Source organism: Neopsephotus bourkii, unplaced genomic scaffold (genome assembly GCF_033783945.1).
Source record: "Neopsephotus bourkii isolate Nb327-2 ecotype Australia unplaced genomic scaffold, CSIRO-AGI_Nbou_v1 NB_1589, whole genome shotgun sequence".
Lineage (NCBI taxonomy): Eukaryota > Metazoa > Chordata > Aves > Psittaciformes > Psittacidae > Neopsephotus > Neopsephotus bourkii.
Window position 1 is genome coordinate 3,856,785 of NW_026902065.1, and position 23,506 is coordinate 3,880,290.

General features: G+C 42.7%; 1 protein-coding gene across 1 annotated transcript in view; it reads left to right on the top strand.

Moving 5' to 3' along the window:
- Positions 1–22,460, top strand: part of LOC133222382 (tyrosine 3-monooxygenase-like) — a 32,435-nt gene extending 9,975 nt beyond the window's left edge. The window contains exons 6-12 of the mRNA XM_061372052.1: positions 1,228–1,373; positions 10,271–10,406; positions 11,058–11,127; positions 12,811–12,867; positions 15,013–15,108; positions 20,232–20,365; positions 21,970–22,460. Coding sequence (XP_061228036.1) covers positions 1,228–1,373; positions 10,271–10,406; positions 11,058–11,127; positions 12,811–12,867; positions 15,013–15,108; positions 20,232–20,365; positions 21,970–22,129 — 799 coding nt within the window. The 3' untranslated portion in view covers positions 22,130–22,460. The remainder of the gene's footprint in view (positions 1–1,227; positions 1,374–10,270; positions 10,407–11,057; positions 11,128–12,810; positions 12,868–15,012; positions 15,109–20,231; positions 20,366–21,969) is intronic.
- Positions 22,461–23,506: the final 1,046 nt, after the last annotated feature.

Genomic DNA, 23,506 nt, shown 5'->3' on the forward strand with positions numbered 1-23,506 from the left:
TTCAGATCCAATGCAATCCCACTGAAGTCAGTAGTATTCTGTGGGGAAATAAGCCAGGGAAACACTTGAACTCTAGTCCTCCACATTTTTTCCTAGTTCTTCTATGGAAATGGCCCAGTCTCCTGTGACTTTTGCAATAGTGACAGCAGCCACTGTTTTCCTCTCTTCACTTTTATTTTTTTTTTTCCTCCTAAGGTTTTCCTTCCCCCCTTCATTCTGGTTCATTACTCCCACACTGTGTAAGACATTCATACAAATGAAGAGAGCCATTACCAGGGATCGGCTATCACCTCCATAGCAACAATAGCATCACAAAAAAAAATACAATATAAAAACAACAAAAGGTCACTTTCCGTAGCCAGCATTTCCAAGAATGATCTCAATTTTCATAAAACAATGTTTATAAAATTGTGAACACCCTAGGGCCATGTCTGAACAAAAATAACCATTTCTATAAGGTTTCTTGCCATCCTATTACTACTTGTTTATTTTGCAACAGCTAAATATATTCCAAACCACAGCTCTAAATCCAAGCACCATCAATTTTGGGAGAAGCTTGAAGCCTGTGCCAAAATCTGGTTATATATATTTTTCTTCAGCTGGTCTCTTTTTGTATAATGGGCTAAATGCTTCAAGAAACTGGCAGGTCTTTCAAATACATAGCCCATGCCAGGCATTTTGAACAGCAAAAGTATGAACCTCTTTGCCTCTCCATATATCACTCTTCAGTATCAGAAAATGTGCTTTTTTAGGAGGAGGTTTGTAAGAATCAAATATAGGCTAGGCTTCAGCATGGAGATGGAGGGACCAGCATTTCATGCTGTACACAAACATAGAAAGGGAGGGAATAATTGACTCATTTAATCCCTAAACTGCAGAACATGGAGAGGGCCACAGCTCCAACTTTCTCTCTGGGATTTCTCTGGTACCTCCAATGCATTTATACCTAAGCAAGAAACACTTCTGAATTAGGATCCTCTTGTTAAGGGAGGGTGTAGGAAGGGATAAAACAGATTTGCTGAACAGAACCCAACTTCTGAAGGAAAAGTGTAACTAAAAACCCTTATGCTTTACTACATCCACCCAGGCATCAGCTTCCAAGAACTTGGAACTAGTGCCCTGAATTCATATTTTTTGACCACTGCTTGTGCTGGGGTTTATGCCTCTCTGTAGATAGGGCAGATGCTTTATGGAGGCGGGTCATGCTATATGGCTTTATTTTTTCAGGAGAGAAGTCTACAAGAAGCTGAGCAGCCTTTATCCTACTCATGCTTGTACGCAGTATCTGGATGCTTTCCAGCAGCTGGAGAAATACTGCGGCTACCAAGAGAATAACATACCTCAACTTCAGGACGTCTCCAGATTTTTAAAAGGTCAGTCATGATGAACCATGGTTTATTCTAGGGTTTCCTGGATATGTTTGTGCAACACATACACATATAAGCCATCTCATAGGACCCAAGCTGCTGAGCAGAGCTGATTAGCTGTAGGGTTCCCTCATGCAAGAACAGCTGTAGCATAGGGCATCAGTACCAGGCATATCTAGGTACGAAGCTGTAGGTAAACTTGTGTTTGTTCTGTGTGTGGCTGCAGTTATTGTAGTACTACTCAGCTAACTCCAGTGCTAGCAGCAGTGCAGCCACACAGCACACTGCTCAGCATGACTTCATACACAGGTTTTCTAGGGGTTTGGCTGTATTTCATGCTTCTATAGCTACACTGCTCATAAGATCCAAACACAAATATAGGTACATACCTCTAAAGTCCTCCTTTTTTTCCAATGTATGAGGCAGGATGGCAATATTTGCTAGAAGAAATGATTTTCAGGAGTCAAGTCAACAGCTACCTTGAAACAACACTGCTTCTTCTGTCTTAGTCCCATTTGCCACACTAAACTCCTTGATACCTACTGTGTAGCTGTGACAGGAGAGCAAAAAGGCTGTGGTACTAGTCTGTAAACACGTGAAGATGTGGCCTTAGATGAAAGAACACATAAGATTGCTGGGCTGACCTACCTTCTGTTTCCTGAGGCCTGACTAGCAAGAGACATGAGAGGAAGGGAGACTGCATTATTTTTTATGAGGCTGCATTTGGATTGCTAAGTCCAGGTGCTTTCTGTCAACCAGATGATTTATAGAATCATAGAATAGTTAGGGTTGGAAAGGACTTTAAGACCATCTTGTTCCAACCCTCCTGCCATGGGCAGGGACACCTCCCACTAAACCATGTCACCCAAGGATCTGTCCAACCTGGCCTTGAACACTGCCAGGGATGGAGCATTCACAACTTCCTTGGGCAACCCATTCCAGTGCCTCACCACCCTTACAGTAAAGAACTTCCTCCTTATATCCAATCTAAACTTCCCCTGTTTAAGTTTGAACCCATTACCCTTTGTCCTGTCACTACAGTCCCTAATGAAGAGTCCCTCCCCAGCATCCCTATAGGCCTCCTTCAGATACTGGAAGGCTGTTATGAGGTCTCCACACAGCCTTCTCTTCTCCAGGCTGAACATCCCCAACTTCCTCAGCCTGTCTTCATACGGGAGGTGCTCCGGTCCCCTGATCTTCCTCGTTGCCCTCCTCTGGACTTGTTCCAACAGTTCCGTGTCCTTTTTATGTTGAGGACACCAGAACTGCACAAAATACTCCAAGTGAGGTCTCACGAGAGCAGAGGGGCAGGATCACCTCCTTCGACCTGCTGGTCATGCTCCTTTTGATGCAGCCCAGGTTACGGTTGGCTTCCCGGGCTGCAAGTGCACACTGAAGCCGGCTCATGTTCAGTTTCTCATTGACCAGCACCCCCAAGTCCTTCTCTGTAGGGCTGCTCTGAATCTCTTCTCTGCCCAACCTGTAACTGTGCTTGGGATTGCTCTGACCCAGGTGTAGGACCTTGCACTTGTCATGATTAAACTTGATAAGGTTGGCATCAGCCCACTTCACAAGCATGTCAAGGTCCCTCTGGATGGCATTCCTTCCCTCCAGCATATCAACCGAACCACACAGCTTGGTGTCATCCGCAAACTTGCTGAGGGCGCATTCAATCCCGCTGTTTATGTCACCGACAAAGATGCTGAACAAGACCGGTCCCAACACCGATCCCTGAGGGACACCACTCGTTACTGGTCTCCAGCTGGACATTGAGCCATTGACCGCCAGCCAGTTGTTTATCCACCGAGTGGTCCATCCATCAAACTGATGTCTCTCCAATTTAGAGACAAGGATGTTGTGTGGGACAGTGTCGAACGCTTTGCACAAGTCCAGGTAGATGACATCAACTGCTCTGCCCCTGTCCATCAGTTCTGTAGCCCCATCATAGAAGGCCACCAAATTGGTCAGGCAGGATTTCCCCTTAGTGAAGCCATGCTGGCTGTCACCAAGCACCTTGTTGTTTTTCACATGCCTTAGCATGCCTTCCAGGAGAATCTGCTCCAAGATTTTGCTAGGCACAGAGGTGAGACTGACTGGTCTGTAGTTCCCTCGGTCATCCATTTTCCCCTTCTTGAAAATGAGGGTTATATTTCCCTTTTTCCAGTCATCAGGAATTTCCTGACTGCCATGATTTTTCAAATATGATGGACAGTGGCTTAGCAACTTCATTGTCCAGCTCCTTCAGGACCCATGGGTGGATTTCATCCCCATGGACTTGTGTACGTTCAGGTTCTTAAAATAGTCTTGAACCAGATCCTCTCCTACTGTGGGCCCAAGGTCTTCATTCTCATAGTCCCTGCGTCTGCCTTCCCGAGACTTGAGTGGTTTGGTCAGAGAATTGCCAGTGAAGACTGAAGCAAAGAAATCATTAAGAACCTCAGCCTTCTCCAAAACCAGAGTAGCCAGTTCTCCTGACAGCTTCCAGCTTCCATGTTGTCTCTAGCCTGTCTTTTATTTGCAATGTACCTATAGAATCTTATCTTTCACATCCCTAGCCAGGTTTAATTCTAACTGGGCCTTAGCCTTCCTAACCTGGTCCCTAGCTTCCCAGACAACATCCCTGTACTTTTCCCAGGCCGCCTGTCCTTGTTTCCACTTTTTATAAGCCTCTTTTTTCATTTGAATTTTCCTCAGCAGCTCCTTATCCATCCAAGGAGGTCTTCTGGCCCTCCTACTGCACTTCCTTCTAAATGGGATGCAACACCCCTGAGCTTGTAGCAGGTGATCCTTGAATATCAACCAACAGCCTTGGGCCCCCCTGCCCTCTAGGGCTATTTCCCATGGAACCTTACTAAGCAGGTTCCTGAAGAGGCCAGAGTCTCCTCTCTTGAAGTCCAGGGCAGTGAGCTTGCTGCACGCTCTTCTCACTGTCCTGAGGATCTCAAATTTGACCATCTCATGATCGTTGCAACCAGGGCTGCCTTGGAGCATCACATTTCCAACCAGCCCTTCCCTGTTGGTGAGCATGAGGTTAAGCACACACCTCTCCTTGTCAGCTCCTCTATTACTTGCAGAAGGAAATTGTCTTCCACACAATTGAGGAACCTCCTGGATTGCTTGTGCTGGGCTGTACCATCATTCCAACAGATGTCAGGGTGGTTGAAGTCACCCATGAGAACAAGGGCCTGTGAGCATGAAGCTTTTCCTATCTGTCTACAGAGTGCTTCATCCGCAGGTTCTTCTTGATCAAGCAGTCTGTAACAGATCCCCACAGTAATGTCCCCCATCGCTGTTCTTGCTTTAACCCTGACCCACAAACTCTCTGTTGACTGCTCACCTGTCCCCAGACAGAGTTCCATACTCTCCAGCCTATCTATAACATAAAGGGCAACTCCCCCTCCCTGCCTGCAGGGCCTGTCTTTTCTAAAGAGCCTGTAACCTTCCATTCCAACACTCCAGTCATAGGAGCCATTCCACCATGTTTCTGCAATGCCTATTATATCATACCTCCGTAGACTTGCACACATCTCTAATTCCTCTTGTTTGTTCCCCATGCTATGGGCATTTGTATACAGGCATCTGAGCCTAGCTCCAAATGAAGTCGGCTCATTGGCTGGAATATCTCTACATTGCTCCGAGCATTTATTATAGGTGCTGGCAACTGACTGGGAGTGTTGGGACGGGATGATGCCCCCATCCTCCAACATATCTAATTTAAAGCCTCCTTGACCAGTCTGGCAAGCCTCCTAACAAAACTGTGCTTAAAACCAGCTCCATCAGCCCCCAGTAGACCTGGCCTACAAACTTGGGTCCCGTGTTCAAGACACCCAAACCCCTGACTGTGACACCACCCTTCTAAACATTTATTAACCTGGCCAATACTCCTAGCTTTTTTTAGGTCTCCCCCTGTATCCTGGAGAATTGACAAAAAGACAATGTGAGCTCCAGAGCCCCTAACCACCTCTCCCAGGGCTCTGTAGTCCTTCTTTATGCTCTCCAGGCTACTACTATCTATATCCCTGGAACCCACATGTATCACTAGAAGTGGGTAACAGTCAGTGGGACTTACTAGAGTAGGCAGCCTCTCTGCAATATCCCTGATCCATGCCCCTGGTAGGCAACACACCTCCCTTGAGACCTGGTCAGGCCAACAGATGAGTGCTTCTGTCCCTTTCAGAGTCCCCTACTACTATGACCCGCCGCTTTTTCCTAGCAGCACCAGTACAGATCTTTACCAGTGCATCAGCCGGCTGTTTCTGGTGCGAGTGTGTTTCCTCACCAGTCCCCTGCAGGACAGCAAAGTGGTTCTGTGTGGGGACAACAAATTTAGGAGGAAGCCCCTTGCTTTTAATTGTCCTCTCCAACCCCCCCCCCCTTTTTTTTTGTCACCAATTCCCAGATTCCCGGATTAGCGGCCTCCTTCTTTTCTTCATGAGCTAGGGGGGAAGCTTGAGGCCCCTGCATAGTTTGGGCCGGGAGCAAACATTCCTGCTTCCTCTCAGCTACTCTGACATCTTGTAGCCCATTAATAGCATCCTGCTGCTCAGCCACCTGCTGCAGGAGGACCTCCACCAGGGAGCCCTGAGTACAACCCTGCCCATTGTGTACCTTTCCCTCACCAGACCAGTGCAGGCACTGTCTATTCTCCGAGCTCTGCACTGCAGCCTCCCCTCTCATCAGCTCTGTCTGAGTGCCTATGCTGGCCACCGCATTGGCGGGCAGAGCAGCGCTCTCCCAGACCGGGCCCTGGTCACACGGTGAGGGCTCCCCATCCCACCCGCCTACTCGTGCGAACTGCCTCAACCAGCTCTGCTCGCTTGCACTCCCTGGGACAGGTTTTTACCCAGTCAGGGCTGGTGCCGCTCCTTCTGGCTCCATCCCCTGTGAGTCAGCTGCTCGCGTCAGCTGAGCTGCCGGCTCCTGGGCAGGTCCTGTCGAGGAATTGAGGCTCCCTCAGTGGCTCTTGCTGCTCTGAGTTGAGGCTCCTGGATGCTGATCTCCCCCCTGCTCTGGTGTTCAAGGTGTCCTCTCTCGAGCTACTCACCTCAGCAATTGACCCAATGGGGCTTTGACCTAATATCTTATCTTTGATGATTCCCTCTGATAAGAAGATCGACATTATTGCAAGTTCCCTTTGTTACAAACTCAGTCTGAGTCAGAAGGATCTGCAAGGTCTGTAAAATCTGTGTTAAAGACAGCTTCATGCCAAGCAGCCACTGGATGAGGGATATGATTTATAATGAGTTGTAAGGAGTGATTTATTACTAATTTGGGTAGCTCTTACCACCAGTGTTAACAAGGAGAGAATTTTCTCTCCTTGCAACTCATCAATCAACTGTGCACTTAGGCTCTTTCCTGTCTTACGGTTGAGCACTGCAACACATCACTGTGCTGCAGTGCTCAACCAATCAAACCTTGACCAAAGTATAGATTGCAGTATGTCTCCCAAAATTTCTGGCATACAGGGGATGTATTTAAACTACAGCCTGTGTGGAAATGCATAGGGCAGTTCCTCCAGTCACTAGGTAGCTCCGGGTGAGCCCTGAATTGCCCCAGTCTCCCATGTAGGACATAAATCCTAGCACGTATCTTCGCTAAATACTGCCTCTAAGAACTGGAACATTCTTTAGCATATGTGATGCTAAGACTTTATACAGAATATAGTAGAACAGAACAGAACAGAATAGAATAATTCAATTGGAATAGATGTGCAATGATCATCTAGTCCAACTGCTTGATCAGTTCAAGGGTGACCAAAATTTAAAGTATGTTCCACATGCCTCTTTAAACATTGACAGGCTTGGGGCATCAACCACCTCTGTAGAATGCACATTCTGATGTTTGACCACCTTCTTGGTTGGCAAATGCTTTCTAATGTATGGCAAGTGTGAACCTCCCATGGTGCAGCTTTGAAAAACCTCCCCCTAGCACAGCTTTGAATTTAATAAGCTGTAGAGATGCAGAAAGAGAGGAGGGGGGGCATATTCTGGAAAGAAGGAGATCATGTTATAACCAGCCCTCACAGCCAGATAAACATCCATCTTCTCTTTTGCTCAGCAGTATCTGTGAACTGAAACAAGTTATTCCTTTTAACTTCAATGCAAGTTGAACTGTAAGATCTGTCTAGTGTTACATGATCTGCTAGTGAGGCTGGTCTGAACAGAAATGAACTTTACATCAGAAGTACTTCATAATTACTTAAAGGGGGTTTAAATGGTTAACCATGTAACTGTTCAACCTGTCAAGTGTTTTTCTGAAGAGTTAACTAGATGAACCTAAGCACATCTTTCTTTCTAGGAAAGATGTTAGGATTTAGGTATTCATTGTCCTCTGCAGCTGGAAGAAATTACAGCCAGTGAACTCAAGTAAGCTGACACTACAATGCACAGGCCTATACACATGAGTTTTTCAGGCCAAGAATTAAGCCTTATGGATCACTTTAGGTCAACTGTTCAAGACCTTTTCTTCAACTCATTTTTATTTCGTAGATTTTTAGGCAGCAAGTCCAATCAGCCACACCCCCAATTCTCTGCTGATTGCTGGTTTTATTGTGCAGTAATGAAATACAAATACAGATTTTGCAGATATTACCTCCAGCAGATAAATTTTTCCTACGGCTTTTCAAGACAACTGGCCAAGTCTGTTCTATCAGCAGACTGTCTGATTCACTGGCCTGTATTTAAAAGGGCACCTCAGGGAACATAGGCTGTAATTTTCATTTTCCCTCCTGCTCCTCCAACATGGATGCTAAAGCAATATAAATTTTCCTAGACTCTTTCATAATCCTTCCAAAACTGAGTTACGTAGGCTTAGTTCTTGTCTGATATGTTTTTCAGCTGTTGCAGTTTTCACTTTACTCAGACTCAGAGTTTAACGCAAAGATGACTGGATTCTGAGATTTTCACATTCCTCTGGGTTGATTTAGTATGGCATCAGCAGCAAGGGAGTATCCTTCTTGTGCCAGGTCCTGATCAGTGCCAAAGGAAGCATAGTTGGTAGTCTGTCCGTTCCCTCAAACACTCTGCTTTATTAATTGGGGATGAGGGAGAATAATAAACTGTGTTATAATCTCTTCTGGTTCCCTGTTTAACTCTGATGTCTTTGCTCAGCATATAAAAAAGATGAAGACATAATCTCCACGGGTTTTGTTGATGTTCAGCTTTGAGGTAGTTCTGTATTCATTACTGTTGAATTTGGTGCAGCAACAGAAGATAACCATGACAAATGCTAACCACCTATACCTCACATTGCCAAGTAGAAGCAATCCTTGCTGTCCACTAAAGTCTTGTATCACTTCAAATGTTTTGTCTCTTCTAATTCTTCCAGTGAAGCCTTCCCTTCCCCCCCCGCCTTCCTTTTTATTCTCTCAACTTTTTTTTTTTTTTTTATATAAATGAGAGAAGTGCTAACTGCCAGACAGAGCAAGACAAGGAATGCTGGAAGAAATATTAAAAACCAAACCAACCCAAATCTTGTAAATGGCTTGGTTTCTGGGTGGGATTTTTTTGTTTGTTTACATAAAATAAATTAGGTTCCAGGCTTCATAACACAATAGAATATGGACAGAGAAGGGAGAATAAAGCCATTTTTGATTTTTTTTCAATGTTGTTTTATGCTTTAAAGAAGACGAAATGTCATTTATGGGAACTGAGAATGCAACACAGATTTTGAATATAGGACTTCAAAAAGGCTATCATTGGCTCTCTTTTAAAGCAGTGATTTTCAATTTTCTTAGCTTTGCAGACCACCAGTGTGTTTCCCATGGAAATGTAGATTGTGTATTCTGCTGACCATAGGGCTGGTTATTTTGTTAGGCATCTCTAAAAGACCTCTAAAAGCAGGGTGTCCTGGAGTAACACTGATAGCTGAAATTATCATTCCAAATTTTTGCATCCTTTGGTCCTGTTCTATGGACACATGCAAAACAAAACACACAGTATCACATGACAGGGAGACTGTGCAGTTAGTTCTAGAAAAACATAATGGGAAAAAAAAAAAAAACCAAACCCCAACCCAGAGGAAAAAAATAGGTGAAAGCACTGTTGGAAGCTGATGTTTAATAGCTAAGGCCAAATTCCAGCACCCTTATCTCTGACAAGAACCTGTTTGCTCTTTCTTCTGTGTGTTCCCATTCTAATGAAGTACAGAAAGATAAAATAGATAAGAAGTTCTTGCCAGTGCTGAGCTAGTTTATACGTATAGAGCATGCATTGATAAAGGGAAATGAAGTTGAATAGTATGCTCTAAATCTGCCACTCAGATATGTTGAAGTAGGCCCATTAAGGAATGGAAGAACTGCACAGACTGGAAAAGACCCATGGTCCACCTTCCATCTTCAACAGCGCAGGGTACTAGGGGTTTCAGTGTAAGGAATAAGAAAGTCTGCAGGAGGTGGCTAAAGAATAACCTAGTATTGGGGAAGAGACGGGTGCTCTCAGATAAGGGTAGGGGTGGGATGCAGCTCTTATCCAGCTCCTGCTTTAGTTTTACAAATGCTGTATAGGATATGAGAGAGAGAATCCAAGAATGAATAGACTAGTCAAGACTGAAAACACAGATTCTGTCCCATGCTTGATCTTAAGGAACATATGTGACCTCAGACATATCACTGGTATGTGTGACATAGTAGATAAATGTGTATAAAGGTGCTAAAAATGTAAACTGGAGTAGGCAGTATGGATAAGTGTAGGATGGATGGCTAGGGGATTTGATGTTGCAGTAAATGGACCCATAGCAGCATAGGAGCATGTTGATAATGACAAGCCAGGATGTTCCTACTGTGCTTAGGAAGAGAAAGCTACTGCAACAGAGCACAAGAGTCCTCTGAAACTGATTACCTGAAGTATGTGTGCCATGTACTTAAGCCTAGAAATGCCTAAATTCAGCCTTACTTCCCTTTGCAGAGAGAACAGGTTTCCAGCTGAGACCAGCTGCAGGGCTGTTGTCTGCTCGTGACTTCCTTGCCAGCCTGGCATTTCGTGTCTTCCAGAGCACACAGTATATAAGGCATTTCTCTTCTCCTATGCATTCCCCAGAACCGTAAGTTTGGTGCCCTGGCACAATTTCATTCTTCTGAATGTGTTTGGGATGATTCTTTGGGGAATCACTCTGGAGGTCTATCCAGTAGTCCATAAAATGAAACAATTTGAGAAACTGGTAGCTGGAGAGTTAGAAGGGGAAGTCATGCATGAGAGGGTGTGGATCTCTGTCTCTCTTGCAAAGTTGTCTGGGGAAGGAAAAGACTGGAGAATATCTGGTTTAATCTTTTCATCCTGCCTTCAGTTACCATCTGCTGGGGTTCGATTGCCTGCTGTGAAACTCTCCCAGTAAGTGCTGGCCAGACAACAGCAATTACATTTCATGAGAAATTACAAGTTCACACAGACTTTTGTTGTATGCTGGGACAAAACAGGAGCCTTTTTCAAAGATGTTGTGACATAGGAGACCGGTGCCCTTGCCATCCCAAGTGAGACAATAGCGAAGGCAGTGGGGAGTAGCTGGATCCCCATGGTGAAAGGGAATGCTCTGACTTGCTCCCTCCAGAGCCAAGCCAGGTAAGGAGGCAGGTACTGTGGAGCATCTCCCACATTTGTTTCCTCTGTGGATCTATTGGCTGAAATCCTTCACAGGAAGTTCATGTAGGATAGGAAAAGACACCCTTATTACATGTAAAGGTCACTTGTTTTCCAGAGACTGCTGCCATGAGTTACTGGGTCATGTTCCCATGCTAGCTGATGAGGAGTTTGCCCAGTTCTCACAGGTAAGAAGCTTGTTCTGCTGGCTGTTTAAGCAACTGCTCTGGCTAGCAGTCCAGTTGTGCCTCAGGGGCATGCAGCTCACCATGCTGGAAACGCTAATTTAGACTAGAGTCGCAGCCTCAGGTGGTGGGCTAGCAGCATTCTGAGAGACATTTACGCCAAGGGAGTGGTAGCACTGCTCCCTGTGGATATCATGTAAAAGGAAGGATAGGCAGTGCATGTGAGACTTCTCTGTGGGAGGGCCATGTCAATTTGCAGAAGGATGCCAGTGGAGCCTCTGCGGTGCTGCATGTTTGAGCCGTACTGACTATGCTGTTCCTCTGGTTTCCTGTCCTACAACCACACGAACCTAACCAACAACAGCCATCGAGCCCCCAGGCTGGTTCTGTCTCTGGATGTGCATTTTTATCTCACATGATACTTTAATTGTGTCCATCACCATGTCATTCATTAGAGTTGTTTTTCCTTTTACAACTCACCAGATTCTCACAGCATTGCTCATACTGGTCAGGAGACTCCAAAAAGGAAACAGGGCTTCTTTGTATACAAAGGGGCTAATTTAGTGTGAGCCGTGAGTGTCAGACCCAAGTGAACTCACTGACCTTGTGTAATTAAAGACTTCAGAACTATGAATGTCCCTCAAAACCATAGCTGAGAGAGGAAGATAACTCATATTCTAGGCTTATCAATCAGTGGCCAGTGTGGAAACTGGCAATAAGAGCAGAAAGGTCACACGATATAGGTCCCTGTCAGAATATCTTTTAAAAAAAGCCAGTTCACCTCATATAGTGTGGTTTCCAATTGTATTGACTAAGATACATGCCAGTTTCCATTTTAGACATATATATTGTTTGTTATCAGATTCAGATGAATACTACTTAAAATATCCTAGTGGTCTATAATTTATTCTGGAAGAAACTTCTTCAGTTCAGTACCAGGACTGAAGACACATTAGAAATAAGAGATTATAGCAATTTCAAAACTTTCAGTTTTCCTCTTTTTTCATCTATAACACAGATTATACAACATGGGATCACATTAAATGAATTTCACATTTCACTCTTTTTTTTTTCCCCACAAAGTATTTTCACAGCTGAAATTCACCCCATGAAAATTCTTTTTTGTTCCATTCAATATGAGATGATGAATGGTGAAAATGCCCTAATTTTGATTGTTTGCTGCATGATATGGCTCCCGGGATAGTTTAAGACGAGACATCTACAGATTCTTATTGTAAGAATAACAATTAATAGGGAGCAGAGACTGGAGTAAACTGAATCCTCCCTGAATTGATCTGACCCAGTCATAAGGGCTGTCAGAAAGAGAGTGAAACACAGAAAGGCAATGGCCATGATAAAACCCACCTTGCTGTCCTTCCTTCTTACGCCTTCCCATAAATCTCTGCCACTAATGGTCCAGCGTTAAGACAAGAGATAGTTAACTTTACACAGAGAACACTGAGGATTAAACGCTCATCTAATGTTGCTCCCAGTGGTGTGTAGCTGGGGGCCAGGGAGAGGTAGGCATCCTGGAAGCCATGGAAGGTCATTTTGGGTGACAAAAACAATGAATAGTTCATGCTATTCATGCTAGAAATGATGTGGTCCTCCCCCTTCCCCTCTTTCTCTCCCTTGGGCTGAATAATCGCACTAGTGTAACACTGCCTGCTTGCTTACTTGCTTTAGGATATTGGACTGGCTTCTCTTGGATCATCTGAAGCGGAGATTGAGAAACTGGCCACAGTAAGTACAAATGGCAGTTTAATATCAGAGGCAAAACTCAAACGATTCACTGCTTATCCCTTACTGTGCAGGGAAGGCTCTTCTGCAGTATCTCAGATTAGCTATAAAAATGGGAGAATCAGGAGTATTGTCTCTCCTCATGCACAGCAGGGAGGTACTGGAGCAGGGGCTGGACTGCAGTGGCAGACCCCAGAAGCATGTGATTCCACCTGAGGAAATGCTTATCCCTTTTGCTTCTGTAAGAATATACTGCCGAAGCTGAGTTACTACAGTATCAGCCAACTCACTTTTCAGATTCACCTAATAGACTGGATACCCTATCTGATTTCTGCATTTTCTCCTACATAAGGTGCAGAGAACTGTCAGAACTTGTTTCACTCTATAGTCATTAATCTCACAAAATAGGTGAGCACTTAAAAGCAATTTGAGAGCAGGTACTGTCATTCAGTTCTGAGTCACTAGGCTGTATACATCTGCTAAAACGAGTCATGCAGCCCCTTGCTGATATCCTGATTTTTTTCTGAAAGTGGGCTGTAGGCCACATAATTTGTTTTTCCTATAATGACAGCTATTTCCCAGTCTTGATGATTTTTTCAAGGGAGGAAAGGAGCCTTACCTTTCCACAGCGGGATGAGGCTCATTTAGGAAAGGAGGTAGATGGGAGGGGACTGTCACTCCTGAAATTCCTCACATCCCCCAGCCCCACTCATGGTGCACAAGAGATGGAAAATTGCCAGTGTTCATGTTGTCTCCAGAATGCCAGTAGTACTGCAACTTGTATCCTGTTAAAACAGTGAGAGTTGAAAGAACCTCACTAACTAAAAGCCAAATTCAGGATATCTAAGATAACATTAAAAAAGAATTTTTCCTCCTCCTTTCATGCCTCATTCTCCAGACAAAAAGACCTTCTGCTAAATGAGGAGATACTTGAAAGACTTTTCACTCTGAAATAATAAGAATTAAGATTATTAACACAATTAGAATGCAGAATTATTAGCTGTACTGTAGAGAAAGCGTCTTAGGTTTCTGCAGAAAGAAAGATCCCGCCATGCTGTTTCTCTAGAGGTAAATTGCAGGCTAAAACAAAGTCATCAAAATTAAAAGATATGAAAGAGAGTGGGAGAAAGAAATAGAAGAAAGTAAGCAGCAGAATAGACAGAATGGCATAGAGTTTCAAACTATTTTACAACCTGCCTGCAGTTCTTTGAGAAGGGTGTTGAGAATGCAATACTTATGTCTAAATTGAAGCCAAGGTCAAGCCCTGTGTACAAGGCAGCAAAGAGCTATGTGTCCCTAAAGGAGGCTTGAAGAGTTGTGACACAGAGCCATATTCTTGAAATGCCGCACGTTTTCCATGTTTTTCTTTTGCACAACTTTTATCCAGCTGCTCAGGGGTCAGGCTGTGACCAGAATTGGTCCTTTACCGCCCATTTCCTTAGATGCTATAATAAGGGAACAGCTAACAGGTTGGCAGAGCCAAGATTTGCTTTTATCCTACTACTGTCCAGCAGGTAAAGGAAGTATGGTCCTAAGCATACTTTATTGCAAGAGAATCCCAGTGGCACATATCTTTATTTTCATATTTCAACATTATAAAGATATAATTGGTATAAATTTAAGGGGCACATTGCTGCTAAAGGAGAAGTCATTCTTCAATTCTTCTGAATGCTATTACACAGACAAAGGAGAAGGGAAGCTGGCCTTTTGAGTACCTTTCCTAAGGTCTCGAACCTGCAATAGGGGTCTGCCAGTCTTTTTGGGAACTATGGGTTGAAATCTGCCAGCTTCCACTGACTGTGATGAAACTCAGGTCTAAGAGGTTGCAGGGTAATTTGTAACATTTTCCAAAGAAAGAAGGGAGTAGGACTTTATGTCGTTATGTACACATATAATTATCAATACTGGTTTGGTTTTTTTTTCATTTTTTGTGGGGAGTGAGAATGGGAAGGATGGCAAGTTCTGAAAAAATATGTGTTTGTTACATGTGTTGAGAGAAAAAATAATTTTCTTAAAATATACATGTGTAACATTTAAAGATAAAAAGACATTAAAATATAAGGATGAAAGAAAATTAAAGGAAAAGTGAGAAGCTTAAAAATGAACTGCCTGTTGAGACGGTTTTTCACAAGTTGTTCTTATTACCAGGTTTATTGGTTCACTGTGGAGTTTGGTCTCTGCAAGCAAAACGGATCGATCAAAGCTTACGGGGCAGGACTGCTTTCGTCATATGGGGAGCTTATGGTATGTATCAAATGCATGGGATTGAAAGATTTCTATAATCCCATTTTCTGAAATCTCTGGTAAAAGCAAATTATTGTTTCCTCACACAAACCAGTATGATGTAAAATACATATTTTTCTTTTTCAAAGAAATTAATTCTTCCTTCCCAGAAGCTGCTGAGTAGGGGAAGAACTACTGTAGGATTGTACCTGTTTTTCATCTAAAGAGATGAAATGCAATGAAAGCAAACGTCCTGTAAAGCGTTAGATTTTCTTCATAGTGTTCCTGGCCAGTTAATACAGTTAACATCAAACTCATGTACCTTTCTGAGTTACACACTAGAGGGCAATATTAGGCCTATAATGAGCTCCGCTACTTCATCCATGCCGTTGCCATTTATGCACATATGAATCGGAAAGTCATCGACTGCACAGAATAAAGTGCAAAGAAATTGTAAATATCACAGACACTGACAAAAAAGAAAATGCTTTAGTATTTCACATTCATAAATACGTTTCAAAACTAAATTTATGGAGATTAAAATCTGCGTACACATATTTGACAGTGTCCTGCCTGGACAGATTAACTGTATAAGGAGGGGCTGTACACCTTTACAAAAAGCTTATGGCTTTCCCCTCCTTCAGAAAAACAGCTTATAGGGGAGGCAGTAATTTGTCCTCAGTTTCACAGAGCCCTGAAGCTAAAAGCCCTCAACTGGTATCAGTAGGTCTCAATTGCTTTGGGTTGTGCAGATAATAGATGATTTTTTGGAATTAGTAAGAGCCAAAGGAAAATAAAAAAGCATTCTTTTCAAGCATTTTTATAGACCAGAAACCATTTGTTTTCATGGGTGATATATTTTAAGCTTAACACATAGACACAGCAGCCTAACAGCCAGCTACATTCATATGAAGCCATTGCAGGATTAGCACGGCTTGGACTCCCATAACTGGAGGTAGTTGGATTGTTATGACAATAAACATACTACAAAACTTTCCTAATGGTATACAGGTCAGCTAGCTTTCCAGTCAATGGGCAGAAGGAAGAAACTGCATGTTAACATATCTCAGGACGTTTATAATAGGAGTTAATACATAGAAAGGGGAACCCTCCCAGATGTCAACCTTCCTGCTGAGTTTAGCATTGGTTTGCTCCCAACACTTGCAATTTGGAGACTTTTGTGCATAAACTCTGGCATATGATCTGCAGAGCTTGCTTTTCTCCACCTGATAAAACTAAAAAAGTCCAATAACAAAGCACAGTTCAAGGCAACATTTATTCTACTTTGCCTGCCTGAATACCTTATAGTTTTAAATGCATTTACATGTTAAACATGATACTAAAATAATGACTCCAATACTTACATAGCTTTCTTAGTAATATGCACCACAGAATCTGTCTGCGTGATGTTACCTCCTTTTTTCTGTTTAATTCTGACACAGATGAAGGTAAAAGTCACATCAGAAATGTTCAATTTGGTGGCTGAAGTTGAGTGTATCAAACTTGCTCTCTTCTCTTTCTACCCTTTTCTTCGCCAGACACTGACTAGCTGTCCTGCTTTTGATTAAAGTGGTAGGCAAGAACTGCTTATTCACAAAACTGTGCTATATAACACAAAAGTATAACTGCATCTCTAATTCCTTGCCACTAAGGTTGACAGTGGAAGTGTCCTTGAATTGGTAAGTGGTGGATACTTTTATCATCAGTAGTTGTTGGGTAATGCTGCTGGGTAAACTTTTGATACAGTTGTGTCCACCTAAGTCTTCATCCGTCACATTATTGAAATTACATGCAGATGTGATAACATTTGTATTTAATAGGTGATGAAGAAAGATTACCCCGCTTCCAAAAGTGTGTCCATCTTGCATGTAACACCTAAGACAGTCTGAAGATAGGCAAGCAATTCACCAACAGTATGGCTGTCTGCCTGGTACTCTGCAAGTACATCACCACATAGATTTGGGGACAGCAGCTTAGTGGATTTTATGAACTTCACCTTGAACATCTCAAACTTCTTGTACACAGATTAATTATATCCACGGCCTTAAGTGCTGAAGTTTCCTTTTACAGCTGACTTATCTCACAGGTTTTTATTTGGAACAAAACCAAAATTAAAAAAAAAAAAATGTTTACATTTAATCATTCTAGACTGCATAAGCATCTGATTCTAACTTCAGTATGGAGGGTGGCAGTACAAATAAAGTGCTGAGGTCCCGTGCCTAAGCACCTGCTAGCAACCTGAAAATGTATACCAACTGTTTCTTTCTCAGCTGAAGAGAGGAAATATGTGTTGTGCAGTGCTTATTTTATAGAAGTGATATTTTTAGAGGCAGCAGTGTCTAGGCAGCTTTGTTAGACAAGATGAAGTTTAGAAGATAGTGAGGCTTATGATAGCTTTCAGTTTCTCACAAAACTCATTTTGCAGTCTTAGCCTGGCTCTTGAGAAAGCTCTAGCTAAGTTTTGCTACTACATGGGAGAAAGCCATTGTCCATCCTTATAATTATTTGTCTGTTTTCTCAGTATGGGTCCAGATGAGAGCTTCTGCATGGAAGCCCCAAACTTGGTTCCATATGATTTAGCTGATCAAAGTATCTGGCACAGCCAGACTAACTGCAGCTCATGTGATAGAGGGAGACATGCTGCAGCAACCTGTGCAAAGAAGAGGGTTTCCTCATTACTGAAGGTTCCAGAGCCGGGAACAGCAGGATGATGAGCAGTGAGGAAGCAGTAACGGCAGGAGTTAACAGCAGGAGTTAGTAAGTCTAGGTGGCTGGCTACAAGAAGATAACATGTAACCAGCTGGAGAGGGTGAGTGGCAGTATGTCCAGCTAATGTTATCTGAGAACTCGGCGTCAGCAAGGAGCCTGGGGGTATTTCTGAACTGCAGCCTGGACTGACTGTGGGTGTGTGACTATAACCCAGGGAACCACATCCTGACTATTAAATCTGCAAAATGCTTTCCTCTTCTCCACAGCACCTACTCTGACCAGTTTGAACTCAGCTTCAGGTAGTTATTTTCTGTGGACTGGTTCTGCTCAAACTGGGGTCATAACATGGGAGAAGGGCAGAGGATATGTAGAGCTAGACATCCTCTGCATGTGATTTGCACTTGAATATGTATTATTTAACAAGTAATTTAGTGACAGCATCTAGGTATTAGAAGGGACAGGATAGCCATACCAAGTCTAAACTGAGTAGTTGTAATGGGTCTGACTGCTGGCCAACCTTGCCTCCTCTGAACTGTAAGAATTCCTCTCCAACAGCTCTCAGTATTGCACTGTTTATTTCACTATATTCTGTCAGCTGTTCTACATTATCCAAAATGCTTCTCCTGTTAACACTCAGCTGGACTGTGTCCTACATACTGTAAAATCTTATGGCTCATACCACACTTCTGGCAGCACTCAGTGCTACATATGCTTTTCTTGCAGCACAAGAAGTACTTAACTTGTAGAGGCCTTTAAGGCCATCCGGTTTTAAGCTGAACTTCCACTGAAATCAATGGGATTTCAGTTCTGCTTCAACACTGACAGCATAGTGGGACCCCTGTCAGGTTCTGAGTTTCTGAAATCTTTTCCCATTAGTCCCCAGAGCTTCTAAGATTATAAGAGCAGCCTCATATTTGTGTATACCATCCATCTTAGATTGTAAAAGTGCTCTCCAAGGTTTATTCTTCAACTACACACTGCAAATGAAGAACACGAAAAACACGATCTTTTAGCATTTTATATATAATTATTTTTATTTTTTAAGCCCTGTATTAATTTCTGCACCACTTCTGCAGCAAATTGGCCTACCGGTTAAGGCAGGCCTCCAGTGATGGAGAGTTCAAGTTCAGTTCAGTGTAATATCCAAAACTGTGCTTAAGGTACTGTCTACATTTTTCCAGATAGCAGATTGAGCTGAAAGTCTTGTGAAGTGTCATCACATCTACTAGTTATATACAGGTACCATGGGAATTGGTATTTAAATCATCAAACAATGAAGGGTGTCTTCTGAAGACTGGGGAAGAAGACAGAAAGACAAACAGGCAGATCTCAGAGAATAGGTGGGTATTAAAAGGCTGTCCCTAGGTGGATGGGGCCCACTGCCCAGGCTGAAGGTGGAAAGAAATGTCTCAGTATTGACTGGAATGAGTTGTGTTTTCCCTTTTTGTACAAAGTGGACACTTCATCAAAGTGTCCATGGCACTCCCCAGCTTGGCCAGCTGGAGACCAAACCAGGTTTTAGCACATCTACAGTGCAGCTCTGCTGTCACTGGAGCTGAGCTGGCTTTAAACTATCTCACTCAGGATTCAGGGGCAGAAAAACCATGCTGGAACTCACTTTAACCCTGAATTGTGCAGTTTTCCCAGGACTTTGTGCATGTACTAGACAGCCAATGACAATACCTGAGCAACCATGCTGTTCCCTGCTCTGGTGCTGGTTGGTTTAAAGGTATCTCCCGTATGTGTAAACAAATAATAGTTGTGCCTATGGACTGCAGTGTGGACATGAAAAGCTTCCATAATCCTCCTTTCTGCCTAAGGGGACAATGTAGAAGGACCTGAGAAGAAAAAATAGAAGAACCTCTATGGGCCCAAAATACAAACATGCATCCACAGAGTATAGTGCACATTTATGTATTGGATTTCAGGGAAGATTTTAGGTGGCTTAACTGGCATGGAGCTGTGCAAAAAAATACCTGGAGCATTCTTTCTGTCCTTCCTTGCAGCAGGAAATGTGAAATTTTTGGCTGGGGTCTTTGAAATAGTGCTGCAAAGGTCTGTGAATCTTCTATGATACTAGTTGGGAAAAAAGTAGCATGATTTTTTTATTTTTTTTTTTAAGATATTCAGTTTTCAGGGCTGACATAGTCTTTCCTCTCCATGTCTGAGAATGTGGCCTTGGTACCAAATCATACATCACTTTAATGCAGGAAATACGACTCTTAGTTTTCTCCTTTTTTTTTTTTTTTTTAAACATTATTTACTATTTGATTTATTAACTACTAATTATGAAAATTAGCTTTTACCTGTAGCAGAACAGGACCCAATATTACCTTCAACTGTTTCGCAAAGAACATTTCACAGCTATGTGGGCACTAATTCTTGCTCTTTACGTTCATTCACCTGCTCTAACCTGTGTTGTTCCCATTGCAAAGTATGCTTTATCCAACGAGCCAGAGTACAAGCCTTTTGATCCAGAAGTGACTGCAGTTCACCCCTATCAGGATCAAGCCTTTCAACCTGTCTATTTCATAGCAGAAAGTCTGGAAGATGCCAAGGCCAAGCTTCAGTAAGTAAAGTGTTTGTAGGTGTTTTCATTGAGGGGGGGCACACTGGCTTAAATCCTAACCTCAAATACATTCACCTCGACTGCATTAACCATGCCAGGCTATCTCACTGTGCCCTTCATTAGCACAGTGGCTTTTTCAGAACAAAGGTAAACATAAGGTTGTTTATCTCAGAAAAGCTTCACAAAAAAACATAACTATATATTGTTATTCCCCGTTATTCCCCGTCCCATGCTTCATCTTAGCAGTACCTCATTTTAGCAACTTCTGAAGTAAAATCTGAAACTGAACAGTGAGAATAGAGTGCAGCCCAACAGTTGGGGTGCTACTTCATACAAATAAGAGGTCATGAAAAACTGATTTACCCAAGGCCACACATAAATTTTATAGCAGACTTAGGAATTAACATGGATCAGCAGGGGTCTTAAAAACAAGATTGCCTTCTTCCTCTGATTATATCTGCACAAGAATGCAGAATCAGCATTCACAGGCAATCTAATTTCTACAAAGTAGCTGACTGCAACTTGAATAACATTATTTCAAATTAGCTAGAGGTGTTTCTAAATGCATTTCTTTGACTGTGTTATGCAGTAAAGATTTATTCTTTTTAAAGTAAGTAGGGTTGAAATCCTGGCCTTCATCTCCAACAGTTAGAACAACATAACCAATTCTGTCTGGAGGCAGAAGGCTGATTGTGGAGCTACTGGGGAGGAAGCATGCAGGAGCTGAAATGAAGAATTTATTAGAGGAAGAGAACCTGGGCCAGACTTCCCTACTCCCCCCACCTCTTCCCTAGAAGCACTGTCTGCTGGAGTTATCACAATAGCAATTTAGGCCCCTCATTCTAAATGTGAAGGTTCACAGTCAGTTGTTAATGGGTGCAAAAACGTGGCTAAGAACTCACTGGCAGAAATGAGAAGACTTTAAAGAGTATTTGACTCAGGCAAACCTGAAAAGAACTTACAAGGATAGGGAATACACCATTCTCAGACTTGAAGCTTTTTCATACATTTTTTTTCAACATAGCTGTGCAGCCAAAGCAGCTCAAAATAACCAAAGGCACAAGAATCTGTCAGAATCAAAACCATAAAGCAACATCAGTACAGGGGGCTCCTACCAGCATGTACTTAATGGAAACATTGTCAAAGATGGCAAGAAATCATGATTTTTTTATTTTTTTTTTTTTTAATACAGACAGAAAAATAGTCCAAGATACCTACTATCAACAGGTTTTTAGAATTTTACGCAGAGCTACTCCAGGTTATTTCTTGGAAGGGAAGGCAGCAGACATGCTGTGTTCCTGCATTCCTCAGCTTGTGGTTGTAATAACTCTGAATTGTGCTAGCGCAGAGCTGCAAGAGCACAGACGGGTCTGAGCCAGCCACACTGAAAAGCAGGCGCTGCAGAACTTTCGGGCTGCAAGTAGCTCAGCCGTGGGGAGAGTGTGCTGCACCAGACCACATTATCGAGTAACAGTGAGGAGGTGTCACAGCAGCCTCTGCTCTCCAACAAGTCCATGTCTACATACTAAGAAATCAGGTCCTGCAGGTTTTATGCTTTGGGAAATGAATTCTGAATTAGCAGCTCTGTCTTCTTCCCTCCACAGAAATTACGCAATGAAGATCAAGAAGCCTTTTTCTCTGCACTACAACCCATTCACCAGCAGTGTAGAGGTTATGAACACACCTCAGAAAGTCAAGAAGGCACTCTGTCAGATGAAGGAGGAATTGAAAAACCTCTGCTTGGCCCTTGAAAACATCTCTTAAAACTACAGCAGTATAACTCACCTGGCACTGAGATTCTTGTAGATGGTTCCAGCACTTGAAGATTTAGTGATGAAGTTGTAGTTGCATATGAAAGTTTTTAAGCCACAAAACAGCTCTGTTAAGCTAATCTTTTCACTGTAATTTAGGCTGCTGACTTAGCCACAGTAATAAGTTCCTATTGAGTGTATTTCAACGACAAGCAAGACCAAATTACTCCAATTTTTGGTAGGTGATATGAGCTACAGCTCTTTGGAGTGTATTTATCTGTTATTATTGGACTCTTACAGGTGGTTTTTTTTAATTCACCTGCCACCTTTTCAAGTTACCTGTCACAGAATAGCACAGTAACTCTTCTGCTACACCAATTTTTACTTGCTGCTTAAATAACATGATCACAGTCTTTTTAGGTTGGCTAGCTGCCTACTGTTAGCAGTCCTTGCAGTTAGCTCATTTCTGTTAGCAATTACTATCAGCTATTGTGCTCACAAACTATGAATGGTTCCCTTACAATGTGCAAATGCAAAAGCTTGTAAAAGGAACCCTTTACTTCTGCTCACTATTTATTTTTTAGACACTCATTTCATTCAGTAGCCTTCAAATATGTCAAAATGATTTCCTGTCATATTTGACTTCTCAGAATGTTTGTCCCTTGGCTTAAAAAAAAAAAAAAAAAAAAAAGGCAGAAAATAGTAGGCTCATGATACTCTGGTTGTGTCACATACAAGGATGCTTAATTTAAAAAGGAATTTTGGATCCTGGAAGGGAAATCCAAGCGTAAGGAATGATTTTTGAAGAAGCCTTTAAAAGATAAAGTCCCATTAGTATTTCATCTTCAGATACCCTGAAGAACTTCAAAAGCAAGCTATGCTTTGTGTTTCTTGTTGATGTCATGATGATTGTAGTAACAGCCAAAAGGCCGAATCTATGGAACACCTGGTGCAAAACTTAAGATCAAGCACCAGCAGCCATATAGCTTTGCTGTGGAAACAATATCAGGTATGTACTCCAATTCACCTTGTTCCCGCTCCAGTCCCTCTCTGAGATGTGTCTGAAATTTGTCTATACTCTACAGGATATGTTTCCCAGAATCAATCTCATACTTACATTTTCCAGACTTTCATGCTCTTTGTGTCCCCTTCTTTCCTCTATTATCCACGAGTAGAGACTAGTTCAGGAAAAGACAACAATGCTTGTGCCTAGGATTCCCTCTCCTGTTAGCAGCAGTGCAGACAGAGTTGGTGCAGGTTAGAGTGGCAATGTGGATCTCATGGCTCAGCGTGGGTGATCATGATCCACAAGTGTCAAGGTACCTTGTGCAACTTAGAAGCTCTACTTACTTTTTCAAAAGCAGATTGGACAGCAGGCTCATCCACGGCT